The sequence below is a fragment of the Notamacropus eugenii genome, chromosome 1, assembly GCF_028372415.1.
Source record: "Notamacropus eugenii isolate mMacEug1 chromosome 1, mMacEug1.pri_v2, whole genome shotgun sequence".
In the NCBI taxonomy this organism is placed as follows: Eukaryota; Metazoa; Chordata; class Mammalia; order Diprotodontia; family Macropodidae; genus Notamacropus; species Notamacropus eugenii.
Genome location: NC_092872.1, coordinates 431,432,706 through 431,460,169, shown reverse-complemented (window position 1 = coordinate 431,460,169; position 27,464 = coordinate 431,432,706). Strand labels below are relative to the sequence as shown.

Sequence of the window (27,464 nt, the reverse complement as noted above, 5' to 3'; positions counted from 1 at the left end):
TAGGTCTTTGCTATGTTTTTCTGAAACTACCCCACCTTGTTGTTTCTTAGGGTACAATAGCATTCCGTCATAATCATTTGCCATAATTTGTTCAGCCATATCCCAGTTGATGAGCATCCCCTTGATTTCCAGTCTTTGCCATCACAAAAAGAGCTGCTTGTAAATATTTTTGTACATATGGGTCCTTTTCCTTTTTCCTTGATTTTTTTGAGATATAGACCAAGTAGTGATATTGCTGAGTCAGAGGGTATGCACAGTTTTATAGGTCTTTGAGCATAGTTGCAAATTGTTTTTCAGAATGGTTGAAACAGTTCACTGCTCCACCAACAATTCATTAGTGTACATCATGCCTGTACAACCTACGGTCTGCCAAAGGCTTTCTGGTGGCCTGTGAAAAATGTAGAGGAAAACATCTTTTGCATGTAGAGGAGATCATTTGGTGTGCCGCAAGCAACCCACAGACCACAGGTTGTGCAGGCCTGGTGTACATATTTTCCCCTTATCTCCTCCAGCATTTGTCACTGCTGATTGGTTGAGATGGTAGCTCAGAATTGTTTTAATTTGAATTTTTCTAATAAGTTGTTATTTATAACATTTTTAAATATGATTATAGATAGCTTTGATTTCATCTGAAAACTGCCTATTTATATCCTTTGGCCATTTAAAAATTGAAAAATGGCTCTTATTTTTATAAAATTTGACTCAGTTCTATACTTTATATATTTGAGAAATGAGGCCTTTGTCAGAGAAACTTGTGTAAAAATTTTTGATATTACTTGCTTGTCTGTGGTACCTTTTAGCAAAATGTAGTTTCCTTAATTATCTCTTCTAATTAGGTCTAGTTTTGCTTTTTCTTTGTCAGACCTCTTTCAAAGATGTGCTCTTGTGGCTGTGCAGTGATCTTACTTTGACTCTTTGTTCTTGGCCAAATTTCTGTATATGATCTGCAGTGTAAATATTTTAATTTTGACGAATGCAGGTAGACTCGAAATCAGAAGGCTTGGGCTCTAGTTCTGACTGAGTGACCTTGGGTACATAATTTTTCCTTTTGGGGTCCCTTTTCTCTTCAGTAAAATGAGAGAACTGACTAGATCACATAAGGCCTTGACAGTGCTAAGAGTTCTGTTTTTTTATTTGTTTTTTGCCTACCAAATCTCTTAGTTCTCTAGCAACTACTGTCTTTTGTTGTTAAGGGGTCCTTTGAACTTGTTATTTTGAGTTGCTGTATTTTCCAGAGACACTGGACCCAGTAAACTGACCTTTTCTAATCCAACAACCACATACACATAAGGGATGTTATTTAGGTTAAAAAACTACATGGTCTGATAGTTTTCACTACTTTTTTCAACTTAAATCTAAATTTTGCAATAAGCTTATGATCTGAACATATTATACCATATTCCAAAAGAATCAAACCCCAAATGGGTAAGAACCTAAACATAGAATAAAATATTAAAAAAAAAAATCAAAGAAAATAGAAAGAGATGCCTTTTCGATTTATGGTTTTCAGGAAAGTGTATGTGGGATAGAGGATATGTTTTATTTATATTTTTATATACCTTTCCAAGTATACAATAAGCTTCTTAAAGGTAGGAGACCGTTCTTATTACTTCTTGGTATTCCTTATAGCCAGTTAGGCTAAGGTACAAGCTCAGAACCTTATACAGAGACCCTTGGGAACATGTTTGTTGATCAGATAACAGTTTCATAAAACTAGGTACATATACTGATTAACTGCTTTATACGTGGGGTTGAGAGCAAGGGGTACAAATAGATAGATGGCTAACATGAACTGTTAATTAAGGTGGAGTGTTCTCATTAGCATGATTCTGGATAACTGTATTAGAGCCATGGACTAAAAAAATACTACTTAAAAAAGGGAGTAGGGGGGAGACGTGGAGCAAATATTACCTCAGGGAGGTATGCAAGAATGTACTTGCTATCCCTAGTCTTCCTACATATCACTCCTCAATTCAGTTTCAAAATATCTCTACTAAAATTATCCCTTCCCTTCACTGATACTACATGTCTGCCCATATGTACCCCTAGATTCCCATTAGGTTTCAGAATCAAGTTTAAATTTCATATTCTTACCTGCAAGGCTTTTCAGCATTTCTTGTTCCCACATTCCTTCTTTACAATTTTTTACTTATAGCTCATTACTCAAGCCCAGAAGAAATGAAATTTTAAGTAGAGAGGAATAACACTTTAAGGTCATAAAAAGAACTCAAACTCATAGTTGAAGACATAAGTTAAGTTGAAAGAGATGGAGTTGAAAATGCCTTCAGTTTATTATATCTGAATCTAAACTGTTGTTTTGTTCACACACAGTATTCCATTTCCTTGCTGACTGTCTATCCCCCATGCCTGGAAAGTACTCCCTCCTCACCTCACTAGTTTCCTTCAAGGCTGTAGTCAAGCTTCATCTCCTATGTGGAGTTTTCTAATCCCTCTAGCTGCTAGTGCCTTCTCCCTCTCATCATCTTTTACCTAGTTTTATGTACTGAGATACACATGTTGGGTAGATTGTAGGTTCTGGAAACTTTCTCTTTTGTCCCTGTATCTCCTTTGGTTAGCACATACTATGTTTGTTGGGTAAGTGATAGTCTTTTTAAGCAGTACCAAATAGCTTATTTCTTAGACTGTTTCTTCTCCCACTCACACCCAGAGAGCCATCCCTTGTAACTAAGAATAAAAAAGAGAAAAGAAAAAAAAAACATCCCAGTAAAACTGAGTCCAACAGCATATTTAGTGTTTCACACTAATAGTCTCTCACCACTGAAAGAAGGACATGGTACTTTCTCATAATTCTTCTTTGGGACTCAAACTTAGTTATTATAATCACATGGCATTCAGACTTTTGTTCTTTGCATTTTTTTTTTCGGTAGTTATTATGTGTATTATTTTCTTGGTTCTCTTTGCTGGCTCATACTGAAGTACGAATGAGTCCGTATAGCACCAAGTAATTTTGATTACTACTCTTTAAATTTGATTTGAGGGGGGTGAGCCAAGGTGGTGGAGTAGAAGGATGGACCTGTAGAAGCTCCTCCTCATAGCCCATAAAATACTTGTAAAAAATGACTCTAAACAAATTCTAGAGCAGCAGAAGCCATAAAATGACAGAGTGAAAGAGATTTCCAGCCCAATGCAGCCTGGAAGGCCAACAAGAAAGGTCTATTGCACCCGGCGTGGAGCGGAGCACAGCTCAGGCTTGGCCTTGTGGTTCATAGGGACCAGACTGGACTGGAGCAGGCTCAGGAGAAGAATCCCCGGCTACAACTGTGATTCCCAGATCCCTCAACCCACAAATGCCAAAGGCAGCTTCAAAGGTCAGTGAGAAAGCACTTTCACCTGTGTGAGAAGGGAACTTGGTCTGGCCCCAGCAGCCCAGGGCAGCAGCAGCTGCTGCAGCACAGCATTCATTTTAGGAACCCTCAGCCTAAAGCACCTGGGGGAATTGCACCACTGATCTGGATCTCAGCCCTGAGTGGCGGCCCTGAAGTGAGAAGGAGTGCTGGCTGACTTGGTGGAGCTGGTGGAAGCTTTGGAAAGGGAACCCTACTGGCAGATCCTGGACAGAACAGAGTGCTTGTGGTTGCTCACAGACAAGAGTGCAGGCCAGGAGAGCAGTAAACTCCTCTCCTTTGATTATGCCACCTTGGAGGAACTGAGAACTTACAGGTTCCCAGAGTATACCCTCCTCTTGACAAAGAACTCAAAAGTCAAGTAACTGGCTGGGAGAATGCCCAAAAAAGGGGGAAAAAAAATAAGACTATAGAAGCCACTTTCTTGGTGAACAGGTATTTTCTTCCATCCTTTTGGATGAGGAAGAACAATGCATGCCATCACAGGAAGATCTAAAAGTCAAGTCTTCTGCATCCACAACCTCCAAAATAAATATTCAGTGGTCTCAGGCCATGGAAGAGTTCAAAAAGGGTTTTGAAAATCAACTAAGAAAGGTGGAGGAAAAATTGCGAAGAGAAATGAGAGCAATGCAAGAAAATCATGAAAAGCAAGTCAACAGCTTGCTAAAGGAGACCCAAAAAAAGTTCTGAAGAAAATAGCATCTTTAAAAATAAGCTTAACTCAATTGGCAAAAGAGGTTCAAAAAGCCAGTGAGCAGAATGCTTTAAAGAGCAGAATTAGCCAAATAGAAAAGGAGGTTCAAAAGCTCACTGAAGAAAAAAATTAGAATGGAGCAGATGGAAACTAATGACTTTATGAGAAGCTAAGAAATTATAAAACAAATCCAAAAGAATGAAAAAAAAGAAGAAAATGTGAAATATCTCATTGGAAAAACAGCTGACCTGGAAAATAGATCCAGGAGAAGACAATTTAAAAATTATGAGACTACGTGAAAGCCATAATTAAAAAAAGAGCCTAGACATCATCTTTCATGAAATTATCAAGGAAAACTGCCCTGATATTCTAGATCCAGAGGGTAAAATAGATATGGTAAGAATTCAGCGATCATCTCCTGAAAGAGACCCTAAAAGGAAAACTCCTAGGAATATTGTAGCCAAATTCCAGAGTTCCCAGGTCAAGGAGAAAATATTGCAAACAGCTAGGAAGAAGCAATTTGAGTATTGTAGAAATACAATCAGGTTGACACAAGACCTACCAGCTTCTACATTAAGGGATTGAAGGGTTTGGAATATGATATTCCAGAAGTCAAAGAGCTAGAATTAAAACCAAGAATCACCTACCCATCAAAACTGAGTATAATATTTCAGGAGAAAAAATTCAATGAAATAGAGGACTTTCAAGCATTCTTGATGACAAGACCAGAGCTGAATAGAACATTTTGACTTTCAAACACAAGAATCAAGAGAAGCATGAAAAGATAAACAGGAAAGAGAAATAATAAGGGACTTAATAAAGTTGAACTGTTTACATTCCTACATGGAAAGATAATATTTGTAACTCTTGAGACTTTTCTCAGTATTTGCGTAGTTTGAGGGATTATATACATATGTATAGACAGAGAAGCACAAGGTGAGTTGAGTTGGAAGGGATGATATCTAAAAAAATAAAATTAAGGGGAAAGAGAGGAATATATTGGGAGGAGAAGGGGAGAAATGGAATGGGGCAAATTATCTCTCATAAAAGAGACAAGAAAAGCTTTCTCAATGGAGGGGAAACGAGGGAGGTGAGAGGGGAAAAGTGAAGCTTACTCTCATCACATTTCGCTTAAGGAGGGAATAATATGCCTTCTCAATTTGGTATGAAAATCTATCTTACACTACAGGAAAGTAGGAGAGAAGGAGATAAGTGGGGTAAGGGGGATGATAGAAGGGAGGGCAAATGAGAGGAGGGAGTAATTAGAAGTAAACACTTTTGGGGAGGGACAAGGTCAAAAGAGAGAATAGAGTAAATTGGGGGCACGATAGGATGGAGGGAAATATAGTCTTTCACAACATGACTATTATGGAAGTCTTTTGCAAAACTACACATATGTAGCCTATATTGAATTGTTTGCCCTCTCATTGGGGATGGGTGGGAAGAGGGAGGAAGGGAGAGAAGTTGGAACTCAAAAGTTTTAGGAACGAATGTTGAGAATTATTTTTGCATGCAACTGGGAAATAAGAAACACAGGTAATGGGGTAGAGAAATCTATCTTGCCTTACAGGAGAAGAGAGAAGATGGGTATAAGGGAAGGGAGGAGTGTGATAGGAGGGAGGGCAGATTGAGGGCAGGGGGAGGGGAGAGATGGGGAGAAAATTTGGAACTCAAAATTTTGTGGAAATGAATGTTGAAAACTAGAAATAAATAAACATAAAAAAAATTTGATTTGAGATCTAATAATATTACCTCCCACCTTCTTTGCTAGTTTTTTTTCATTATTTTTCTTGACCATTATTATTATTATTGACATTTGTTCTAAATCAGGGGTTATTAACTTGTGGTCCATGAACTTTTTTTTTAAAAAAAGTATTACCAACATACATTAAATTAATAAATAATATTCTGTAAATTAACGTAGTAAAAGCTGTTTTAATACAATGAATCTTTTTGGAAATTTTTCATACTTTGTTTTATGCCTTTAAAGACATTCTGAGAAGGGGTCCCTAGGCTTTACCAGACTGCCAGAGGGGGAAGTCCATGGTACAAAAAAGATTAAGAACCTCTGCTCTAAGTAAAAGGTTTTACAATTTTTGTCTAATTCCATAGACTAGCTCCTTGCTAGCTCCTCTTATTTGCAATATGATCTATCTAGTATTTGTAGGTTTTCTCTAGGAAGCGTAATGATACTTTTCTGGAAGTCTCCCTCAGAGTTATTTTATAAACTTTGTATTAGTCTTGATGAAAGGCTCTATTATTTTAGGAGGGAGGAATGATATCTTTTTGTTTTGTTTTGTTTTTTTGAGGCAGTCAGGGCTAAGTGGCTTGCTAAGGTCACTCAGCTAGTAAGTGTCCGAGGTTGGATATGAATTCAGGTCCTCCTAACTTCAAGGCTCCACCTAGCTACCCCGCAGGGAATGGTACCTTAATATATGCATTAGGACCTTTTAAGTATAAAAATATTTTGCCATTGAGTTGTCATCTTGAATGCCTACACTTCTTGGCACTTTTCCCCCATACCGTCCTTAAGATGTAATTTGACCCTCAGTTTCCCATTGTGGCAAGTTTCCGAGTGCAGCCTTCTATCTCCTGTACCTTTTATTTCATCAGTGTCACTTTTGCTCAGAATTGTTTTAGGAACTTCTCTTGGAATTGTCTTTAGGCCCAGGGTTACTTTTTATAAAGACCTTTTTAAAATTTGGCTGGTGGCTTTTGTTTTTAGATTAGTTCTCCTTACCTCTCAAGAACCTTCCCTTGTAACTAAGAATAAAGTTTATAACATTTCTTTTTGGTAAATTCTAAATGATTTATGAGCCATGACTGGTGAATACAATGAATGAGTGAACCACGTGTGTCAGTAAAGTAATGAGACTGATTATCTTGTGTGTATTTAATGTTGAAGGAGTCATTTAATTCTGTAGTGTCTGGATGTTAGTCAAGGTTCTCTGGGTAGGTACTTAGGAAGGTGACTAGCTGGTATGTAAGCATCAGGGCACAATATTTTCCTGGAAGACCTTGTGGTAGGCTCAGCCGCTTAGCTAATGTACCCTTTTTTCTCCCCTTCCAGGGCATTCCAGAGAAGAAGAAGCTCCCTACCACAATCCCCAGATCTCCTGCCTTTGCCCTGAAGAACAGAGTCCGTGTATTCACCAGAGAAGAAGAGGTGATTTGGAGGGGGTGGGCAGGGATTCAATCCACTGACTTTTTCTCCTCAAACATGTAACCTTCCTATAGTTGCTTGAGTTCAGAGTTTACCATTGTCTAGAATTGACTTTTCAGAAATGAGTTCAGAAATTCAAGCCCCTGGTTTGCTATGTAGAGGGCTGTTGTCGTGAGTATACATATGTGCTCAGCTCTGTATGTACATGGCCTCATCAGGTCTTGAGAGAGTTGAGGGGACTGTACACAATGGATCAATTTACAACTCAGCAAGGCACTCAGAGATGTAGTAGTAGAGATTAGTAGAGAGAGAGTAGTAGAGATTAATTGGCCATTATGCGGTCTTTGGTACATGGTGTTCTAGGTTTCTAAACCCTGTCCTGGAGTATACACAGACTGTTACCAAGCTGCAGTGGACTCTTAAAAGTCATATAAAGGGGTGTCATCTGTCTGATCTCTTTTTGCCCCAGGGGTCTGAGTTCCAACAGATGTACTGCGTGGCAAAGTTTCATGAAGTCAGTATGTGTACACTGTCATTGATCAGGCTAGTTTCTTATTTCCTGTCCTAAATTGTCTATAAATATCTCTACGGATAGGGTAATTTTATAGCAGGTATCAAACATAAGGGTTTTTTTTAGGCACATTTGTAACTAAAATACTTGTTAAGTCTGAATCAAAGCCATTCATATGGTCTCAGTCTTGTTTTGGAAGAGGGAGCATGGCATAGTGGATAGGGCCTTGGACATGGAATTAGGAAGCCCAGGATTCAAGTCTTGCCTCAAACACTTATTAACAGTGTGTAGGGCAGGTCACTGAACATCTCTGGGCCTCCTTGTCCTCATTGGTAAAATGAGAGGGTCATTCTGAATAGTCTAAATGCATGATCCTGTGTACCTTAAAGAAACACTTTTGTATGGTTTGACAGTGAAACAAAGGTAGACTTCTTGTTACAGTGAGCCAAATTGGAAGATAGTAGGCTACAGGATTGAAAATAAGACTGAGATGTTTCCTATCTGTGTTCAAATGTAAGTAACTTTAATGCTCACTTAATGGAATGCTTTTATTCTACTCAGAATCTTTATATAGTCAGGGAGTTTTTATGGCTCTCTGAGATTTTCAAAGTCCTTTTATGTAAATTCTCTCATAGTAGGATAGGTATTATTCCCATTTGCTAGGTCAAGAGAGGGTGATTGACTTGCTTCTGATTATATTTTGTAGCTAGTTAGTGGTTAGGCCTAGCCTTCCATCTTTAGCATTCAAAGTTCCTAGTATGGAGGAGCTGTATTTGTGATTGGACTTTTTCCTCTTAGGAAGAAGAAGAACCAATGGGGATCAGATCTAACCCCATGCCACACTATGGGGTGCCCTTTAAGCCTCGAATCCCAGAGCAGAGAACTGTGGAGGTTTGCCCCTTCTCCTTTGATTCCCGGGACAAAGAGCGACAATTACAAAAAGAGAAGAAAGTAAAAGAGCTGCAAAAAATAGAGGTAGCTGTTTGAATTTTTGCTCTAAGACTGAATGATGAATATAGTGAGCCTGTCAAAGGTGGGGGTATTATCTTTCAATTGTTACAGCCTAAGTATTTTCCTTTTGCTCATCTCATTCAATACTGGAACTATATGGGCCAATGGTATGACATAACTACCCAGAAAAGCCAATGAGATCTTGCACTCAATATGTGGTATCCAGAATGAGTTCCACTATATTTTGTGTTAGATGAGATTTAGATTATTGTGTGCTCTTTTGGGCTCCACATTTTAGGAGGGATGGTTACAAACTAGTGCCACTAAGATGGTGATATGTCAGGGGATATGTCCTAAGTATTGGTTTAGGTAATTAGGGAAGTGTAGAGAAGATGGTTTGAGAGAATGAGGTGATAATCACATCTTTCAAACATATGAAATGTTATTTTTTGGAAGAAAATATCTTGGAAAAACTGAGGCCAATGTGTAAAAATTATATTGAGCAAACCTGCTTAACCTAAGTAAGAGTTTCTTCACAATTAGAGCTGTCTAGCAAAGGACTGGGCTGCTGGTACAGCTGGTGAATTCTCTGTCATCTTTGTAAGGAAGTGGGGTGAGAAGACTCAATGAAGATCACATGAGATGTTGTAGAGGCAATTCCTACAGGGAGTAAAGTGTTAGATTGCTTTACCTCCAAGCCAAAGAATCCTAAAATTCTTAAGGGATTTGATAGACTGGTCATCTAGTCATGCTGGTACATGAACAGATGTCTAATAAAGTCTACAATATTCCTAACCAATATTCATTTAACTGCCCCCCTCAAACATCATCAGTGATAGGTATGGGAAAGGGGGAGGAGGAATGTGGTACTGTTTAACCAGACAGTCCATTCTCCTTTTGGACAGCTTGGATTATTAGGAAGCTTTTCACAGGCTGAAGACAGCTTTCTACAGATTCCAGGCATTTTTCTTTTCTTAATACCCTAGAACTTCTGCACTAGAGAAGAGCCATCTGACCTCATCCACAATGAGAACTTCTCATTTTACAGGAAGGTGCCTAGAGACACGAAGTTGGTTACTGTGACTTCCAGTGACTTTCTTCAGAGCCTGATTCCCTTTTTGTGTCATGAAGGAATCTTCCAGCTTGATGAGCTTTGTTGATTATCCTTGCTGTAGGGATCATTCTTGAGTTCTTGCAGGGGAGATGCCACTGAGAACTAACTAAAGCTTAATTATGGGTATAGAAAGAACAGATTAGCCCACGTAATTTTAAACCCACAAAATCTGTGAATTAGTAACAATATACATTCCTTGAAGGCAGGGACTCTTTATGTTTTTTTAGTCTGATGGCCTAGCTTAGTACTTGACAGACATTAGACACTTAATAAGTGCCTGTTGAATTAAAACATGGACTTTGTAATCCTATTTATTTATTCATTTAAAAACATTCTGAGAGTAGGTCCATAGGCTTAACCAGACTGACCAGTCTGCAGCACAGAAGAGGTTAGGAATCGTTGTATGGGACCTTGTTGCTTTTAACATCTTGACTTGCCTTGCTTCTCTGGACTTTTGGAAATGTAGACAGTTCTTTTACTACACAAATTTGACTCCCCTATGGGCTCTGGCTCCTGACACGCTGTTGCAGCTTCACCTAAGCACAGAACGGGGCAGCCCCATGCTGAGGGAGTTCAGCCACAGGGAGCCCCATGAGGGGGCAGGTGGGGCAGTCTGTGGAATGATGCACTTAGCATCCTTAGATTTTCTTGGTTATTGGGGTTGCTAAGTAGCAGGAGAAGCTTAGGAATCAGAGGTACGCATTTGACATGTTGTAAATAACTGCTTTTGGACCCATCTATGGTCTCATTTAGAAACTAGTACTCATTTCTGCTGCTGATCTGACCATCTGCTTCCCCATCTTGGCTGAGGAATCAATGTAGAATGAGGATTTGTTTATATACAGGGTGAGATCATAAAGAAAGTCTACCCCTTCAGTGTTCAGCCTGGATGGATGTGGCCTTGCTTAGAAGTTCTTGCTTCTGGGTCAGAGCCTTGGCCTAAGAGAGGAGAATCTCATCCAGTGTGCTAGGGCAACATATGAATCTCTCAGAAAGTCCCACTAGTCTGTCTCTCTGTGTATTAAGAAGAAACTGGGTATTATAATTTGAGTTAGTCATATTACTCTCAGTAGTAATCACTGATGACAACCAATCCTTGATCAATTTGACTAGGCATATCTGAGATTTTTGCTCTGAGGCCCAGTCTATGTCTTGCAGTAAATCATGTCTCATACTCACTTATTTTTGTCTTTTTCTTTTTTTAGGATCAGGTGCCTAAATTCAAGGCACAGCCCCTGCCTCAGTTTGACACTGTTAACCTGCCAGAGAAAAAAGTGAAGACTCTAACCCAGGTTGAACCTTTCCACCTGCTGACAGATGAGAGGGGAGCTCTTAAGGCTCAGACCTGGAAGCAGCAGGTGGGGACAGGGAGAGCAGTGGGGAAAATTACTAAGAACAGACAGACCCATTGCACTGGAAGTTTATATGTCTGATGTAAGGATTATATTTCAGAGAGCAGCAGTCTCAGCAATTACCTGGGACATCTCACTCACCATTTACCAGATTTCATTAAAGGGGAGATATCTTTAAGAACTTAACTAATTGGTTTGTTAGAATGATTTATTTCACATTCTGGAACTCTGTAAAGCTGGTTGTCCTTAATGTATTATATTGGTGCATTGACATCAGAGTATGATAGATGGTAAGAATGCTTTCTCAGTAGAGTGTGCTGTAACTGTTAGATAGTAGATAACATGAAAATGGTGAATCACTTGTCAATCAAATGTTGCCTTATTTGAGAGCTGAGTCCTTAGCTTATCTGGAAAAAGAAAAATCTCAGAGAAACCCTAAATCCCCTATTGTTTTCACCAATTATTTAGAGCTTCTGTCTAAAGGCAGCTCTGCCCTCACCCCTGTTTGTAGGAAATCCTCTCCCCTGCACCAGAGAGCTCTAATTCCCAAGAACTAGCTGAATGCCTACCACTGGAGGTGTTTTCTGGCAGAATGTCTAATTTGATTATCGTTTTGTAATTGCCGATTGTCTCTATGCGTTTAAATCAGGCTTCTGTAATCTTCCTTAGTGTAAGAGGTTCCCTTCCCTTGACTGATGAGAAGTGAGCTGGAGAAATGTAGCTAATCTCAGTGGATGGTTGATTTTTTTTCCTCTTTATTTTCTAAAGGTTGAAGAAGATTTAAAGCAGCAGAAAGAAGCAGCTTGCTTCAAAGCTCGTCCAAACACTGTCATCCATCAGGAGCCCTTTGTTCCCAAAAAAGAAAAAAAACCAGCATCAGGTGGGATTATTGTGACTACTTCCATAGTACTTGGGTTGGTGATTGAAGAAATTGCAGTGAGACTCCCAGGGTCCAGGAAACTGCTGAGACCTGTAGTTCAACTCACTCAGTTGTGTTAGTGTAATATTGTGCCACTAAAGAACAGGCGTTTTTGCAGAAAGGGGGAGTTTCTTCCTTTGCCCTCAAGGGAACATGGCAGCTGGGTTCAGTCCAGAGAGGCAGAATGTGTCTGGGGCCAAGAGCTTGGATAGATATAGCTGGCACTTCAACAGGAATTATAGATTTTCTGAGTTGTAGAGTGTTGGATAGGTGAGGGCAGTTAGAAATGTGTTCTCTTCTAGGATTAGGTCTGCAGGATATTTCCCATACAAGTTATTGTTAGAAATTGCTTTAATGGAATTGTGGTGTAGGTGGTGCTATCTTTGACCCCTGGCCTGGTCCTCAGGATCCCTAGGCCCCAAGGGCCAGCTCCTCTTCTTTTCCAAGGGCCCTTCTGCTTCTGTGGCGTTGTTTAACTTTCATCTTCACACATAATTAGGCATTTTATGGTGCTGAATTTCTCGGGTTAAGTGCATGGTTCTGTCTGCCTACGACTTAACAGTTCTCTTGTCAGACAGCATAGGGGTAGAGATGGGGTTTGGAGTCACATGACTTGAGGTTCAGATCCTGCCTCAGCTTCTTCTGGTGACTTGCCCAAGTCACTAAAGTTTTCCACATCTTAGTTCCCTTGGTTGTAGATGGTGCAGGTTAAACTAGATTATCTCTTAAGCCATCTTCCAACCCTAAATTCCAGTGAGATCTTAGAAACCATGTTTTCTAAGTTTAGCTTTTGGCCTTCTCGTTGTCTTAATATTTTCCTATCTATTTTGTCTTCTTTTTCTTCCTTGCTTGTTTTTTTATTAATAAGCAGCAAAAGGTAAGAAAACCAGTTGATGTCAGTTATTTAAGGATTTTTTTTTTTAACTTGCAGGGAATATTTTGAGGCCTACTCACATTCAACCTAATTTTCTATATTTATGGTACTGCACAATGATGCCTGTTTGTAAAGATGACCTGAAGCACTGTAAAGTAGTCCAGTCTTACCAAGATAAAATGATCTCTAGTATTTGTTGTTATTTAGTTGTTTTTCAATCACATCTGACTCTTCATGACCTCATTTGGGGTTTTCTTAGGCAAAGATACTAAAGTGGTTTGTCATTTCCTTCTCTAACTTATTTTACAGTTAAGATACTGAAGCAAACAGAGTTAAATGACTTGCCCAGGATTGCACAACTAATACGTGGCTGAAGCTAAATTTGAACACAGGTCCTCCTGACTCCAGGTCCAGCACTGTGCCACCTAGCTGCTGTCATCTCTAGAATACCATGTTTAATAATTTTGCATAAAAATGCAAAAGCTCATTTAAGAAAAATTTTTTGACAATTGTGGGCTGAAATAATCATTTCTTTGAGTACCTGTACTAATCAAGTTATTGCTATAAATAAGCATTTTGTATACTTTATAAAATTACAACCTTTATTAGATGGCACAGAATCTAGACGTAAACCTTACATTATTAAAATTTTTGTAGATTTTTGCTCTGTAGTTGGTAGACAAAGTAATTTTGACATAGGCAATTGTATCAAATTTTAGAGATCAAAAATATAAAAATATTTCTGGTTCTCACTGGGAAGGCCAACCCTCACCAGCCATTTCATAGGCCTCCATGGATAATCATTCTGTTCAGATCTTTTCAAATGCAGAAAAAACCAAAACTATTCCTTTTTTGCTATTGGGGAGGGCTCTCCATGCAGCAAGTCACCCCTTCTTTGTAGAAAGCAGTTCCTTCCTGGAAGTGGGATGCTATCTCTGTGCATTCAAGCCTAGCTTAGTGGCATTTTCCTGTAGTTTGAGCCCAGATAAGTCTAAATGGATAATACTCTCTAGCTCATGATGCAATATATAAATCCATAGGCAAAAAGTAGCAACTCATTTATATTATATTTGACATTCATTATCTCATTTGATCTTCACAACAATCCTGTGAAGTATTTTATTAGACTGTTAAATATCAGTACAGACTTAATAATTATTTACTTCTAAGTTAATTGATTTCTATGCATAAAGCATCAAAACACTTTTAGTTTTTCCTCTCAGTCTGCATCAGTATTTTCCATTCATTAACATTCACTTTTACGCAGATGATTGTAATTCATGTATAATCCAGTTGTCAGATTCTGCTTTTTACTTTGTATTATTTTGTAAATCTTTCCAGATTTCTTTGTACTATCTTTGTCTATCATCATTTCTTTATATAATGTTTCGTTGCATGAGTATGCCACAGTTTACTTAACCATTGATGATAATTAGATTGTCTTTTACTCTTTTGCAGTTTCATATAATGCTTCTGTGAAAATCTTTGGAACAGACAACTTTTTTGTTTATTTTGATGATACTTGTAAAATAGTTTCCTAACAAAGGAATTATTTGGTTGAAAGGTGCACTTAAATTTTGTAACCTTTATTACCTACCTCCTGTTATTTTGCTTTCTAGAAATATTATACCAGTTTTTAATTCCACTGGCAATGGATGGTCATTCCTGTTTTGCCACAGTCCTTCTTCCAGTATTGAGTTTATTTATTTTTACCAATTTAATGGGTGTGAGATGATGCCTAAAAGCTATCTTGATTTATATCTTTTTGATTATTAGTAAAGTGAAGCATTTTTTCAACTGATTATTAATAGTTTCTGCCTCTTTTGAAAATTATATACTACTGAATTTTTAACAGTTTCTATTAACAGTTGAAAATATCTAATAAAGTTTTTATGTCATATTTGCTATAAGTATTTTCTCCTGGCTGTTAATTTTTCTTCTACTTGTTTTTAGTTACATAGAAAATTGATAACTCTTTCATCATAGTCATATACATTAATTTCTTTTATTCATTGATGAATTAAATTTGTCCACTTTACAGTTGAGATCAATATTAAATTCCATTTTCTTAGAATTCTTTTTTTATGTTTGTGTCTCACTTTGCTGAAAATCACAGACATTATTTGATATAAGATGTGAGTCTAAGTTGCTTTTCCACCAGACTGACAACCGTCTTCCCAAGTGCATTTGTTAATAAATAAGAATCTTTTCCCTAATTGCTATTTTCTAAAAGTTTATAAATTGCTAATCTTTTGTGCATATATTTGACTGTTTTTGTGTACCCATTCAGTTCTGTTGATCTCTATCTTACTTTTTTTTTGCCTAGTAGTAGTTTTTTAAAATTTATTTTCAGTGTTCCATAATTACTACCATATATCTCAGATTTTTTTTTCCTTCCCTCCCCTTCATTCCCTCCTGTCTCCATGCTCCCTCCCCCCAGACAGCATACAATTTTATATCAGTTCTACACATACATTCTTATTAAATACATTTTCACCATAGTCATGTTGCATAGAAGAATTAAAATGAATGGGAGAAACCATATAACAAACCAAAATGTAATACAAAAGAAAATGATCTGCTACATTCTGCAATCGAATTCCATAGTTCCTTCTCTGCATGTGGAAGGCATTTTGCCTTAGAAGACCATTGGGAATTTTTTAAGCCCTCACATTGCAATGAAGTTCTAAGTCTACTAGAAAATATCCTCCCACACTGTGGTTGTTGCTGTGTACAAAGTTCTCCTGGTTCTGCTCCTTTCACTCAGCATCAGATCATATAAGTCCTTCCAGGCCTCTCTGAAGTCTTCCTGTTCATCATTTCTTATAGCACAATAGTACTCCATTACATTCATATACCAACTTGTTCAGCTATTCCCCAATTGATAGGCATCCCCTTGCTGCTATAAATATTTTTGTACATGTGGGGCCCTTTCCCATTTTTATGATCTCTTGGGGATACAGCCCTAGAAGCAATATTGCTGGATCAAAGGGTATGCACATTTTTGTAGCCCTTTGAGCACAGTTCCAAATTGCTCTCTAGAATGGTTGGATCCGCTCACAACTCCACCACCAATGAAAGATTGTTCCAACTCTCCCCTATCTTCTCCAACATTTATCATCTTCCTGTTTTGTCATGTTAGCCAATCTGATAGGTGTGATGTGGTATCTCAGAATTGTTTTTATTTGCATTTCTCTAATCAATAGTGATTTAGAGCATTTTTTCATATGACTATAGATATCTTTAATTTCTTCCTCTGAAAACTGCCTGTTCGTATCCTTTGACCATTTATCAATTGAGGAATGACTTGTATTGTACATTTGACTCAGTTCTCTCTCTATATATTGGAGATGAGGCCTTTATCAGAGATACTAGCTACAAAAATTCTTTCCCAGTTTTCTGCTTCCCTCCTCATCTTGGTTGCAGTGGGTTTGGCTGTGCAAAAACTTTTCAGTTTAATGTAATCAAAATTATCCATTTTGCACTTCATAATGCTTTCTTTCTCTTGTTTAGTCAAAAATTCTTCTCTTCTCCATAAATCTGATAAATACACTATTCCTTGCTCCACTAATTTGTTCATAATATCAATCTTTATACCTAGATCATGTACCCATTTGGACTTTATTCTTGTGTATGGTGTCAGGAATTGGTCTAGTTTCTATCACATTGTTATTGAGTTTTCCCAGCAATTTTTGTCGAACAGTGAGTTCTTATCCCATAAGCTGGGGTCCTTGGGTTTATCAAACAGTAAATTGCTATATTCATTGCCCACTGTGTCTTGAGTACCTAGCCAATTCCACTTGTCTACCCTTCAGTTTCTTAGCTAGTACCAAGTGGTTTTGATGATTGCTACTTTATAATACAATTTGGGATCTGGATAGAGATAGGCCACCTTCCTTAGCATTTCTTTTCATTAGTTCCCTTGATATTCTGGACCTTTTATTCTTTCAGATGAATTTTGGTATTATTTTTTCCAGCTCTAGAAAATAATTATCTGATAGTTTGATTGGTATGGCACTGAATAAGTAGCTAGTTTTGATAATCTCTGTCATGTATTTTAAAGTCTGATTACCAGACTGTTTTATTAGTTTTCTTTTCAGTAGGCTTCTTACTATTTTTGTCATAGCTTTTTCCATATAAATTTGCTTATGGTTTTGTCTAGTTCTATAAAGATTCTCCTTGTCTGTCTCTATACTCAGAGGACCTTTCTGGTTCCATAGTTCAGGAACCTTTTCAGCTGGCCACAGAGAGAAGAGCCAGAGAACGGCAGGAATTTGAGAAGCAGATGGCTGAGGTTGAAGCACAGAAAGCTCAGAAGCTTGAAGAGGCCAGGCAGCGAGAAGAGGAGCAGAAGAAGGAAGAAGTAGCGAAACTACGACAAGAATTGGTAATGGAGTAGATGCCTTGTAAAGGGAGCCTGGGAGGGTCAGTGCTCTCCTCTGTCCTTCATTCATTAGGTCACTCCTTTGGTGTATGTTTCAGAGCAAACAAGGGAATCTATGATATAATAAGCAAGTCACCAGATACTTACCTTTGAGCACTTAGAAGGGCAGGATTTAAGAATACCTCAGAGGACTAACTTGCATCAGTTGATACAGTGCATTTGTTTTTATTTTTTTACTTAAATTATTTTATTTGTTTTTAGTGTTCTACAACCACTTCCATATATCTTAGATTTTTTCCCCTCCTCCCTCCCTCCCTCCCTCCCCATTCCCTACCTGAGATGTCGTATAATCTTATATAGGTTCTACACATACAATCCTGTTAAATACGTTTTCACCTTAGTCATGTTAGTGCATTTTTGGGGTCATCCCAAATCTGATATGGGCTGCTTGACTGTTACTATAGCTAGAGGAGGATGGGTCTATCTAAGATGTATGGAAGTGGTTGTAGAACACTAAAAACAAATAAAATTATTTAAATAAAAAAATAAAAATAAATGCACTGTATCAACTGATGCAAGTTATGCAAGGCATGCTGGTAGACAGTCTTCCCCCTACCTCTCCATCTCAGATAGTTACTGTAGAATAGGAATAATGATATATGATTTACCAAAAGGGAGATTGTAAGGAAAGCATGTTTTAAATTTTACAGTGGTATAAAAGTATTAGTTATCATTATTTATTACTACTACTACTACTTACTGAGAATTGGCAGAGTGTGTTTGAAAATACTAAAACTATCCCTGAGGACAAATATGATATTATGTCTTGGCGTATAGATTACTTATTACCCAACTCTCTTTCCCCCTACTTTTCAACTAGTGCCCACAATTGTGGTCAGGTTAAAATTCTCCTTTTCCTTTGTGTTGTTTAGTCATGTCTGATTCTACTTGGCCCCATGGGGTCATAGTCACGCTTACCTAACCAGACTTTGAGCTCCAAGAGGAATGGAACAATAACTTAAATTTTTTCACTTACCTAGCACAATCTTGGTTACAAGAGGGCCCATTCGTCTTCCCCTATGTCTCCTCCCAAGATGATTTTGTTACTATCTCTGCAGTTTCTAATGCTTTGTAGTTTATTTAATGACTCCTTTTTGGTGAAGGGAGTGTGCCATACTTGTCATCTATTTATACATAAGGAATGATTTAGTCTGAAATGATTCAAAATTGGTGTGGAATTCATTGGTGGTGATTTTTTTAGCCTGTCCATTAAGTTACCAAAGAAAGTTGAAAACTGAATGTCAGGTACGCAACAGATGATTGCTATTTCTTTCTTTTGTACCCTCTGTAGGTACACAAGGCAAATCCTATCCGGAGATACCAGGGTGTGGAAGTGAAGCCCAGCGAGCAGCCCTTGACCTTACCAGTATCTCCCAAGTTTTCTACTAGATTCCAGTGTTAAACCACATCTTCCTGTGTTTATGTGTTTATTTTTCCCTGTGGGAGGCAGAGGCACAGTTCACTATAAGTTAAGAATCTTTTTCTACTATACCACTGGGCATGTCGGACACATTTCTATCAACTATCTTAACTGTGCCTCACTCTTGAAGACTTCCAGGGTGTGTAATTAATGCAAGGAAAGCATTATGTCCATAATGGATTTTATCTCATCTAGCCACATAGTTGCTTCTTTTTAGTTTGGGTTAGCCATTAATATAGGTCTTAATTCTTCCAATATAATTTTCAGCAAAGTGTATGTATGCTATTAGTCCATTCTTTTTTAAAACAAGAAAATAAAGATACTTATATTTAGAGACCTACGGCTTAAATCATAATTGGAGGTGAGGATCTCTGTCTCAACTAGTTTCCTTTTTTCATCCTTTCTCCTTTCTCTTCCCACCCTTTGCTTTCTTTCAAGAGAAAGTTGGTTCTAGAGATAAGTAGTTAATCATGAACTCTTAGCTTTCAGTTGCTAACAAAGACAAGACTAACCTAAGCAAATCTTTATTTATACTAATGAGTGATAAGGCCAGATGGATAAATTAAATTTACAAGATGTTCCAGAAAACTTTATTATAGCTATCACTTAAAGCTCTTATACCACATCTTTGCCAGCGCTATGATAAGAAATATTTAATGGATCTGAACTCCTTTCCATCTTTTTTCTCCATTTCCCCAAACCCACCCTCTACCCCCTCAAACATACACACATTTCTTGTAGTGTTGCCACAAACCAAAATTTTGGGAAAAAGATGAAAAGAGCCTGGATAGAATAATAAAATCTGTGTAAGAAGAATTGAAAGGACCTGAGAGATCATCTAGTCCAGCTGCCATACTTAATGGAGCATTTCCATCTACAAAACTACAAAAGGTGGTTATCGTACCCTTATTTAAACATTCTATAATGGGGATCCCATTACATTCTTGAATAGCTAATCATTTATATTGAGTCTTAATTTGCATACCCCTGAAATAAATTTGTTTATACTCTGTCTGTTTGTATTTGAGAAAGAATTTGTGAAATTGCAGTAGAGGTCTCTTCTTTTTGGTAAGTCTAAACTGGGCCTGGGGAAACTCTGAAATAGTTTGGGGTATTCATACTGGAGGAAAAATTACTTGTACTATTCTTTGTTGGTTATCAGCTGGCATTGATAAATAGTCATTTAAGTCCATGCTAACGACAAGATTTTCTAACAGGTTAAGATTCAAGAAATTATTGTCTGTAGTTGTACAGCCCTGTCTTGGATACCATGCAGGATATAGATCTTGCAGCTTTGTGTTTATATGAACAGATTAAATTTGAGCACAATGTGATTCAAGAGCCATCTTGGATAGGTAACTCATAGTGTGTCTCTGTGAGTTGCTGAAAGCCTAATGGGAAAGAATAATAGGATGGATGATGGGAAAGTTGACTATATTGTTATCCAAACTATGGGCTCCATGGGACCTCCCTGGTATTTGATAGTTGTGAAGAGGGATTCCATGAGAGAAAATTTCATTACTAGCATTATTTTCCCCTCTAAAAATAATAGATTAGCCTCCTCACCATGGCATATAGATGTGGCCCAGAGTTCTCAAGGCTGTGGCAGTAGAGCATCACTTCTGGATAGTCCTACTAAACATGAGACCATGTTGCATTGCATGTCACCAAAAACTGGGCTAATTAAGTGTGAAGAGGCTCATTACCAAATTGGCCACATCAAGACCTTTTTTTGTTTTAAATGTTTAAAAATTGATGTTTTTAGTTTCTGCTGTCCCATTGAGTCTTCTCTTAAAAAAAAAGAGGAAACTTTAGCTCAGCAAAAAATCAATGAATAAATAGATTGGCTCTGGCAGTAATTTGTAATCTTTCACCCCTATAACTTATATCTCTCTCATCCTGCAGTGAAGAAAAAGAGATGTATTTTCTCTTCTCTGGGTCCAGACTTGGTTATTTTAATCACACAGCACTCAGTTTCATCTTAATGTTCTTTCTGCTTATGTTATTGTAGTCATTGTATGTATGACTTTCCTTGTTCTGCTTACTTTACTCTGCATCAATTCATGTGAGTCTTTCCATCTTTTAATTCTTCACGTTGATTATATCTAAAATAATTTCATGTACCACAATCTGCTTAGCCATTTCACAATTGATGGGTATCCTATTTTGTGTTCAGTTCTTGGCTACAAAAAAAACGAAAAGTGCTGCCGTAAGTATTGGGAAACAATTAATTTGGAGAAAAATCTTTGCAGCAAGTTTTTCTGACAAATTTCTCATTTACAAAATTTATAAGGAACTTGATTCATATTTTAAGAAGAACCATTCCCAGGTTGATAGTCAAAGGGTATGAACAAACAGTTTTTAAGGGAAGCAATCAGGCTATCCATAGCCATGTGAAAAAATATTCCAGTCATTAATTATTAAAGAAATGAATATTAAAGCAATTCTTACTATTCCACCTCACACCATGATGACTGGCAAAGTTGGGAGGAGCTACCAGAAAACTGGTACATTAATGCACTATTCCATGAATTGGTTTAGTTATCCTGGGAAGAAATTTGGCACTGTGCTCATAAAGTTATCAAACTATGTATGCCCACTACTAGGCCTGTACATCCAAAGAAATCAAGAGAAAGTGAAAAAGTCCCTTTTTTTGTGGTGGCAAAGAACTGAGGATGAGTGTCCACCAATTGGAATGGCTGAGCAAATTATTATATATTAGCATGAAGAAATACTGTTACACCATAAGAAAAGATGAAGAAAAAAGTTGCTAAGAAACCTGGGAAGCTTTGTATGAACTGATTCAGAGAGAAGTAAAAACCAAGGGAAACAATTTATACTCTAATAACATTGTTAAAATGTTGAATATCTTTGATGCACTGATGAATATTCAGTGATTCCAGAGGACTGGTGGAGAGGAGTGCTTCCCACCCTTGACAGATATGGAACTAAATGAAGCATCCCTTTTTGAATCTGGCAAATGTGGTCATTTGTTTTGTTACAAGTTTTTTTCTTCTTGTCTGTGGGGAGAGGAGCAAGTACTAAGAGATGCTTGATAATTAGAACTAAACAGTGTACTAATGTGACTGTCTTTCCCTAGCCTCACCCCATGGACAATTTTGATCTTTTGTCTATCTTTGCCAATTTACTGGATGCGAGACGAATCCTCAGAATGGTTTTGATTTGTGTATCTCTTGTTAATGATGTTTTTCTTCCTTATGGCTAATGGTGTGCTGTTCTTTTGAGAACTGCTTGTTCTTATCCTTTATCTGTAGGGGAATGACTCAGATATTTTTGTTAACTGGTATATATCTTAGATACCATACCATTAGGAGACATGTTTGATGCAAAGAGTTTTTTCCCCCTCCAATTTATAGTTTTTCCCTTACCCTAATGGATTTTCATGCAAAAGTTTTTAAATTTCATATAACCAAAATTATGTCTTAAAGTTTTGTTGTTTCCTTTCTTCCTTATTTAATTAAGAATTCTCTCCCCAAGCTATATGTAGGAAAAATATCTTAATCTATTTTCTTCCAGGGTTTTTTTTTTACATTACCTTTTATATTTGAATATCCATTTGGAACTTATTGTCATTTGTTATCTAAAATGCTAGTGGCTACATCAACTCTTAAAGACTGTTTACTAAGTCAAAAGAGGGGCTGTGACTTATTTTGGGGGAAGTACCCATACTGAGAAAGCCACAGGTGCTTGACATATCAAAAAGCTTTTAGCCAATGTATTTACATGTAACAGTTTTCCATCTAAAATGGCTTTTACATTCTCTTATTTTGCTCCTCAATTTTTCCCAGCTTCCCTTAATCCCAAGGCACTTCCAGTGCCTTGGGACCAAAATGTGTGTCTGTCCAGTACATTTGAGTCCCCTCAGTGTTTTGTGACCAAGTTTAGTTTGGGAAGTACTCACTTGGTTCTGAGACCAGAACACAGCTTTGTTTGCTATAATACAGTTTCCCTTTGTAGTCACCTCTATGCCTCATAGCTAATGACCTGAGGACCTGACCAACCTCAAGGCAATTGTGTAACAGCTGCCACGGCAAAGGTGGAACTCACGTAGACGCAAGTGAGCTAGCCAGGGATTGGGGGTTAGACCAATGTGCCCCCTGGGATAATGAGGACTTGACCACCTTTTCATTTCCTTTTGCCCATAACAAACTGAGGCAGGTTGGCAGTATCCTGTTATAGTTTATTGTCAAGGAAGTCCTTGGTGCTGAGAGAGGCAGTTAAAAAGCAGTCAGCTCCATGACTGTGTTTCTCTCCTTTTGAACAGGCATGATGGGTGAGTTACAGCCCCAGTGGCAGGGATTCAGGTAGGAACGTTGTTAACATTCTGAATCTGGAGCCACAATCTGCCTTGCAGGCTGCTGGGACACTCAATTTAGACAACATATAAAGTTTCCTGGAGATGGGACAAGCCCTGGCTCTGGGGGTGAGCTTGCTCAAACCTATGGAAAGAGCCGAAAGGTTAAAGTGTGTTCTGCTCTGGGCAGTGACGAGGGTGTAACCAGGGAGCTGGCATGCTTGATCGCCAGCCAAGTATTCCAGGACAGTTTGTTATCCAGCTAAAGCTGGTGTCGACGCTAGTTTGAAATTCAAGGGGCAAAGTCATTTGTGTTTTTTGTTTGTTTCCTTCATTCTCTCAGATGACATCTCTCTACAAGTGTCAGGGGAAATGTTAGCATCCTTGAAAATGCCAGAGCTAGCTTGCTTCCTTCATTTCCCCTGGGAGAGAGGCTGGGCTTTGGTTCAGTTGTGACCATTCTTGTGTGCTGAAGGCATCAGCTTCCCCGGGGGGCCTGACAAGGGCAAACATCACTTCATTCTGACCATTCACTGCAGGGGGAGGGGACAGCAATAGAGAATGTTCCATTCAGTGGGCATTTGTTAAAGCAGAACACTGCTGGATTCAAGGCAACAGTGGGTAGTGGAGAAACTACTGATTTTGGAGTCAGAGGAGCTGGATTTAAATCTTTGCTTTGCTACATGTAAAGCAAGACTGTGAGCCTTTAATTTGTAAGGTGAAGAGACTTAGACTATGTCCCAGAGGCCTTTTAGCTCTCCCTGACACCTACCTTCTAGTAGAGGAGGTAGTGCAAAGTGTTATAGAATCCAAGGTAATAAGCAGCAGGGCCAGTATTCAAACCGGTGACCTCTCAACTATAAATCCAGTGTTCTTGCCACAATGCCACAGCTTTGCCAGTGAGGAAGAAAGCATTTTGGGCACAAGGTACTGTGGTGATAAAAGCAGAAAAATGAGTGTAATAGGATTCTCTTTAGCTTGAACTCAGAATATGTGGTGACAGCTAGTGTGAAGTAAGAGCAGAAAAGGTAGGATGGGGCCTGCCTGGTTTGATTAAGGGCCTTAAATGTTAGGCCAAGGCATTTGTTTTCCTTTGGTAGGAAAAAAAAATTGCCATCATTGAAAGATTTGGAGCAGGGGAATGTTTTGATCAGCTAAGGAAGATTAAGTCATGGAGTCTCTAAGAGGATAGCAAGTAAACCACTTCCTTCTTCCTGAAGTTCTCCTGAAAGAAGACAATCAGTCCAGCCTCTTGACCCTATTGCAAAGACACCCCCAGCCATGTGAGGGTAAAAATACAGCTGTGTATGTGCTATTATTATATTCTTTAGTTTTCTATTTTCTGTTCTATTTTCTAATATTTTCTTCAGTGAGCTTTTGTACCTTCTTTTCCCTTTGACCAATTTTGCTTTTTAAGGCATTTTCCTCATTGGCTTTTTAGATGTCTTTTGCCATTTGGACTAGTCTATATTAAAGGTGTTTTTTTCTTCAGTATTGGTCTCCGTAACAAGCTGTTGACTCATTTTTCATGATTTTCTTGCATCACTTCCATTTCTCTTCCCAATTTTTTCCTTGGTTTTCAGAATCCTTTTTGAGCTTTTCCATGACCTGAGACCAATTCATATTTTTCTTGGAGGCTTTGGATATAGAAACTTTGACTTTGTTGTCTTCTTCTGATTGTATGTTTTGATCTTCTTTGTCACCAAAGTACTTTTCTACAGTCAAGAGTTTTTCCTGTTGTTTGCTCATTTTCCCAGTCTATTACTTGTCTTTTTAACTCTGTTAAAGTAGGGTTCTGCTTCCAGGGTGGCGGGTGCACTGTCCCAAGCTTCAGGGGGTTTGTGCAGCTGTTTTCAGAGATACTTCTAAAGACCTGTAAGTTTCCAGTTCTTCCAAGGTGATATGATCTAAGGAGACTTAGATCTATGTTTAGTCTAATCTATGTTTACTCCTCTCCTGGCCTGTGCTGTGGTCTGAGTGTGACCACAAATCCTCTTTTCTGCCCTGGTACTGTGAGGGGGGTCCCCTGTCGTCTGCTGCCACAAGCTTTGCTAAGCTACTGCTCCTCCTTGTCCCAGGACTGTGACCCAGATCCAAGCACGGGCAAAGCAACAGAGTCCTGATTTGGTGCCAGCAGAGACCCTTATAATCTTCTGACCAGTTGTTCAACCCTTTTACTATCTGTGGGCTGAGAACTCCAGAAACAGCCACTGCCACTGCTGATGCTGCCATAAGAATTTTTGCCAAAGGGGCAGCTAGGTGGCTCAGTGAACAGAGCACTAACCCTGGAGTCAGGAGAACCTGAGCTCAAATCTAGCCTTAGGTACGTACTAGCTGTGTGACCCCGGACAAGTTACCTAACCCCAATTGTCCCCTTCCCTGAACCCCCTCCCCCAAATGAATTCTAGCCAAGTATTGTACCTTAACATTAACTCATCTACATGGTTTAATGTTTTTAAAGCACACTTCCTCCCCACCCTCAATTCTATAAGAGATATTAGTGGATTCTCTCCATTTTTACAAATAAGGAAAGATGCTTTGAGAGATTACATGATTTACCTTTTGTGACATCGCTAGCAAATGTCTGGAGGTGGATTTTGAGCTTAAGTCTTCTGATTTTGTGTCTGGTTCTTTTTCTTCTATACTACTATTTTCACCTGCTTCCTAGTTTTTGTTTTATTTATTTTTTTCCTGAGCAGCATAAGATTTTCTGAGCTGGCAATAGGATGACCTGTTAAACTTCGTAGAGATTTTTTAAACTGCAGTGTTGTGAAAAACAGACTCAGGTAGTGTTTCCTCTTGTTCTATGATTAAGTGGACTGCAACATCCTTAGACTCACACCTTACCTAGGTGACTTAAAAGTGAATTTGAGCATTCCCTCTGACCCAGCGATGCAAATTCTAGGCCTGTAAGCCAAAGAGATCAAAGGAAAAAGAAAAGGTGCTATATTGGTAAAAATATTTCTAGTAACTTTTTGTGGTAGCAAAGAAGTAGAAACTAAGAGATTGTCCAACAGTTGGAACAACCGATCAAATTATGTTATATGAATGTAATGGAATATTATTGTGCTGTAAGAAATGTCAGAGGAGAAGATTTTAGCGAAACCTGGGAAGACTTGGATGAACTGAAGGAGAGGAAGTGAGTAGAACCAGGAAAACAATTAAAATGAACAATTTAGCCTTAAGAACCATGATTCCAGAGGACTGGTGATAAAGAATCCAAACTACCTCCTGACAGAAGACATTTGTGGACATGATCAACATGAGAATTTGTTTTACTTGACCTTGCATATTTGTTACAAGGGTTTCTCTCTCTCCCCTCTCTCTCCCCCTCCCCTCCCGGTGTGGGAGGGGAAACATGAAAGAAAGAAAAAGTGCTTATTAATTGAAAAAAAAATTTAACTTTAAAAATGAATTTGAATTTGCCCTGTACAAGGCAGCCCGATGTAGTGGAAAGCGTGTTAATCCCAGGGACCTGAATTAAAATCCTAGATCTAAAATTTATCATAGATAAGGACAAGTCCCTTAATTTCTCAGTGCTTCTAGGTTCCTGATCCATAAAATGGGGATGATAGTTCTTGTATCACCAAGAAGACTTGTTTTGAAGAAACCATATTCAGTTTGATTTTTCTGAACCTGAATTCAAAATCTACCTCAGTTATTATGTGACTCTGGGCAAGATACAGCTTCAGTTTCCTCATCTGTAAATTAAGGATGACAGTGGCACCTACTTCACAGTATGGTTGTGAGGATCAAATAAGAAAATATTGCCAAAGTATTTGGAAACCCTAAAGGGCTTGTATAAGTACTAGCTAGATGACTAAGCAGAGAGAGTGCCTGACTTGGACTCATGGAGACCTCAGTTCAAATCTAGCCTCAGATACTCCTTATCTAAGTGACCCTGTGGGAGTCATTTAACCTCTGTTTCATTTTCCTCATGTATAAAATGGGAATAATAGCATCTGCCTCCCAGGATTGTTGTGAGATAAGAAGTGCAAAGCACTTGGGACAGTGCCTAACATATTGCTGAATCAATGTTAGGTCTATTATTGTTAATAAATTATTGTAGCCTTCACTTTAAATTCTTGCCTCAGCTACCAGTTCTGTCCATCCCTGGGGGAGGATAGCTAATAAATTCATTCAGTCTTTTTATTTCTATTTGGACTTAAGTGTGAGATCTGTAGCAAGTCAAATGTTTCCCTAGATGACTCCTTAAGGACTACTCTAGAAATAAAACTCCAATCTAGATCACTTCAAGGATAAATTCTTGACTATCATCTGCCCCCCTGGCATGCAAACGTGTTTCTCAAGGTCTCTTGACCTTGGGAGATTTGAAAAACTT

The 27,464-nt window shown here is 38.3% G+C and overlaps 1 protein-coding gene across 11 annotated transcripts in view; it reads left to right on the top strand.

Moving 5' to 3' along the window:
* Positions 1 to 19,819, top strand: part of TPX2 (TPX2 microtubule nucleation factor) — a 73,315-nt gene extending 53,496 nt beyond the window's left edge. For 6 of the 11 annotated variants that reach the window (XM_072631634.1, XM_072631636.1, XM_072631638.1 and 3 more), the window contains 6 exons: positions 7,130 to 7,225; positions 8,532 to 8,708; positions 11,004 to 11,156; positions 11,919 to 12,030; positions 17,143 to 17,330; positions 18,679 to 19,819. In XM_072631634.1, the coding sequence (XP_072487735.1) occupies positions 7,130 to 7,225; positions 8,532 to 8,708; positions 11,004 to 11,156; positions 11,919 to 12,030; positions 17,143 to 17,330; positions 18,679 to 18,789 (837 nt within the window). In that variant the 3' untranslated portion in view covers positions 18,790 to 19,819. The remainder of the gene's footprint in view (positions 1 to 7,129; positions 7,226 to 8,531; positions 8,709 to 11,003; positions 11,157 to 11,918; positions 12,031 to 17,142; positions 17,331 to 18,678) is intronic. The other 5 variants (XM_072631642.1, XM_072631641.1, XM_072631640.1 and 2 more) reach the window with 2 other exon arrangements.
* The last annotated feature ends 7,645 nt before the right edge of the window (positions 19,820 to 27,464 follow it).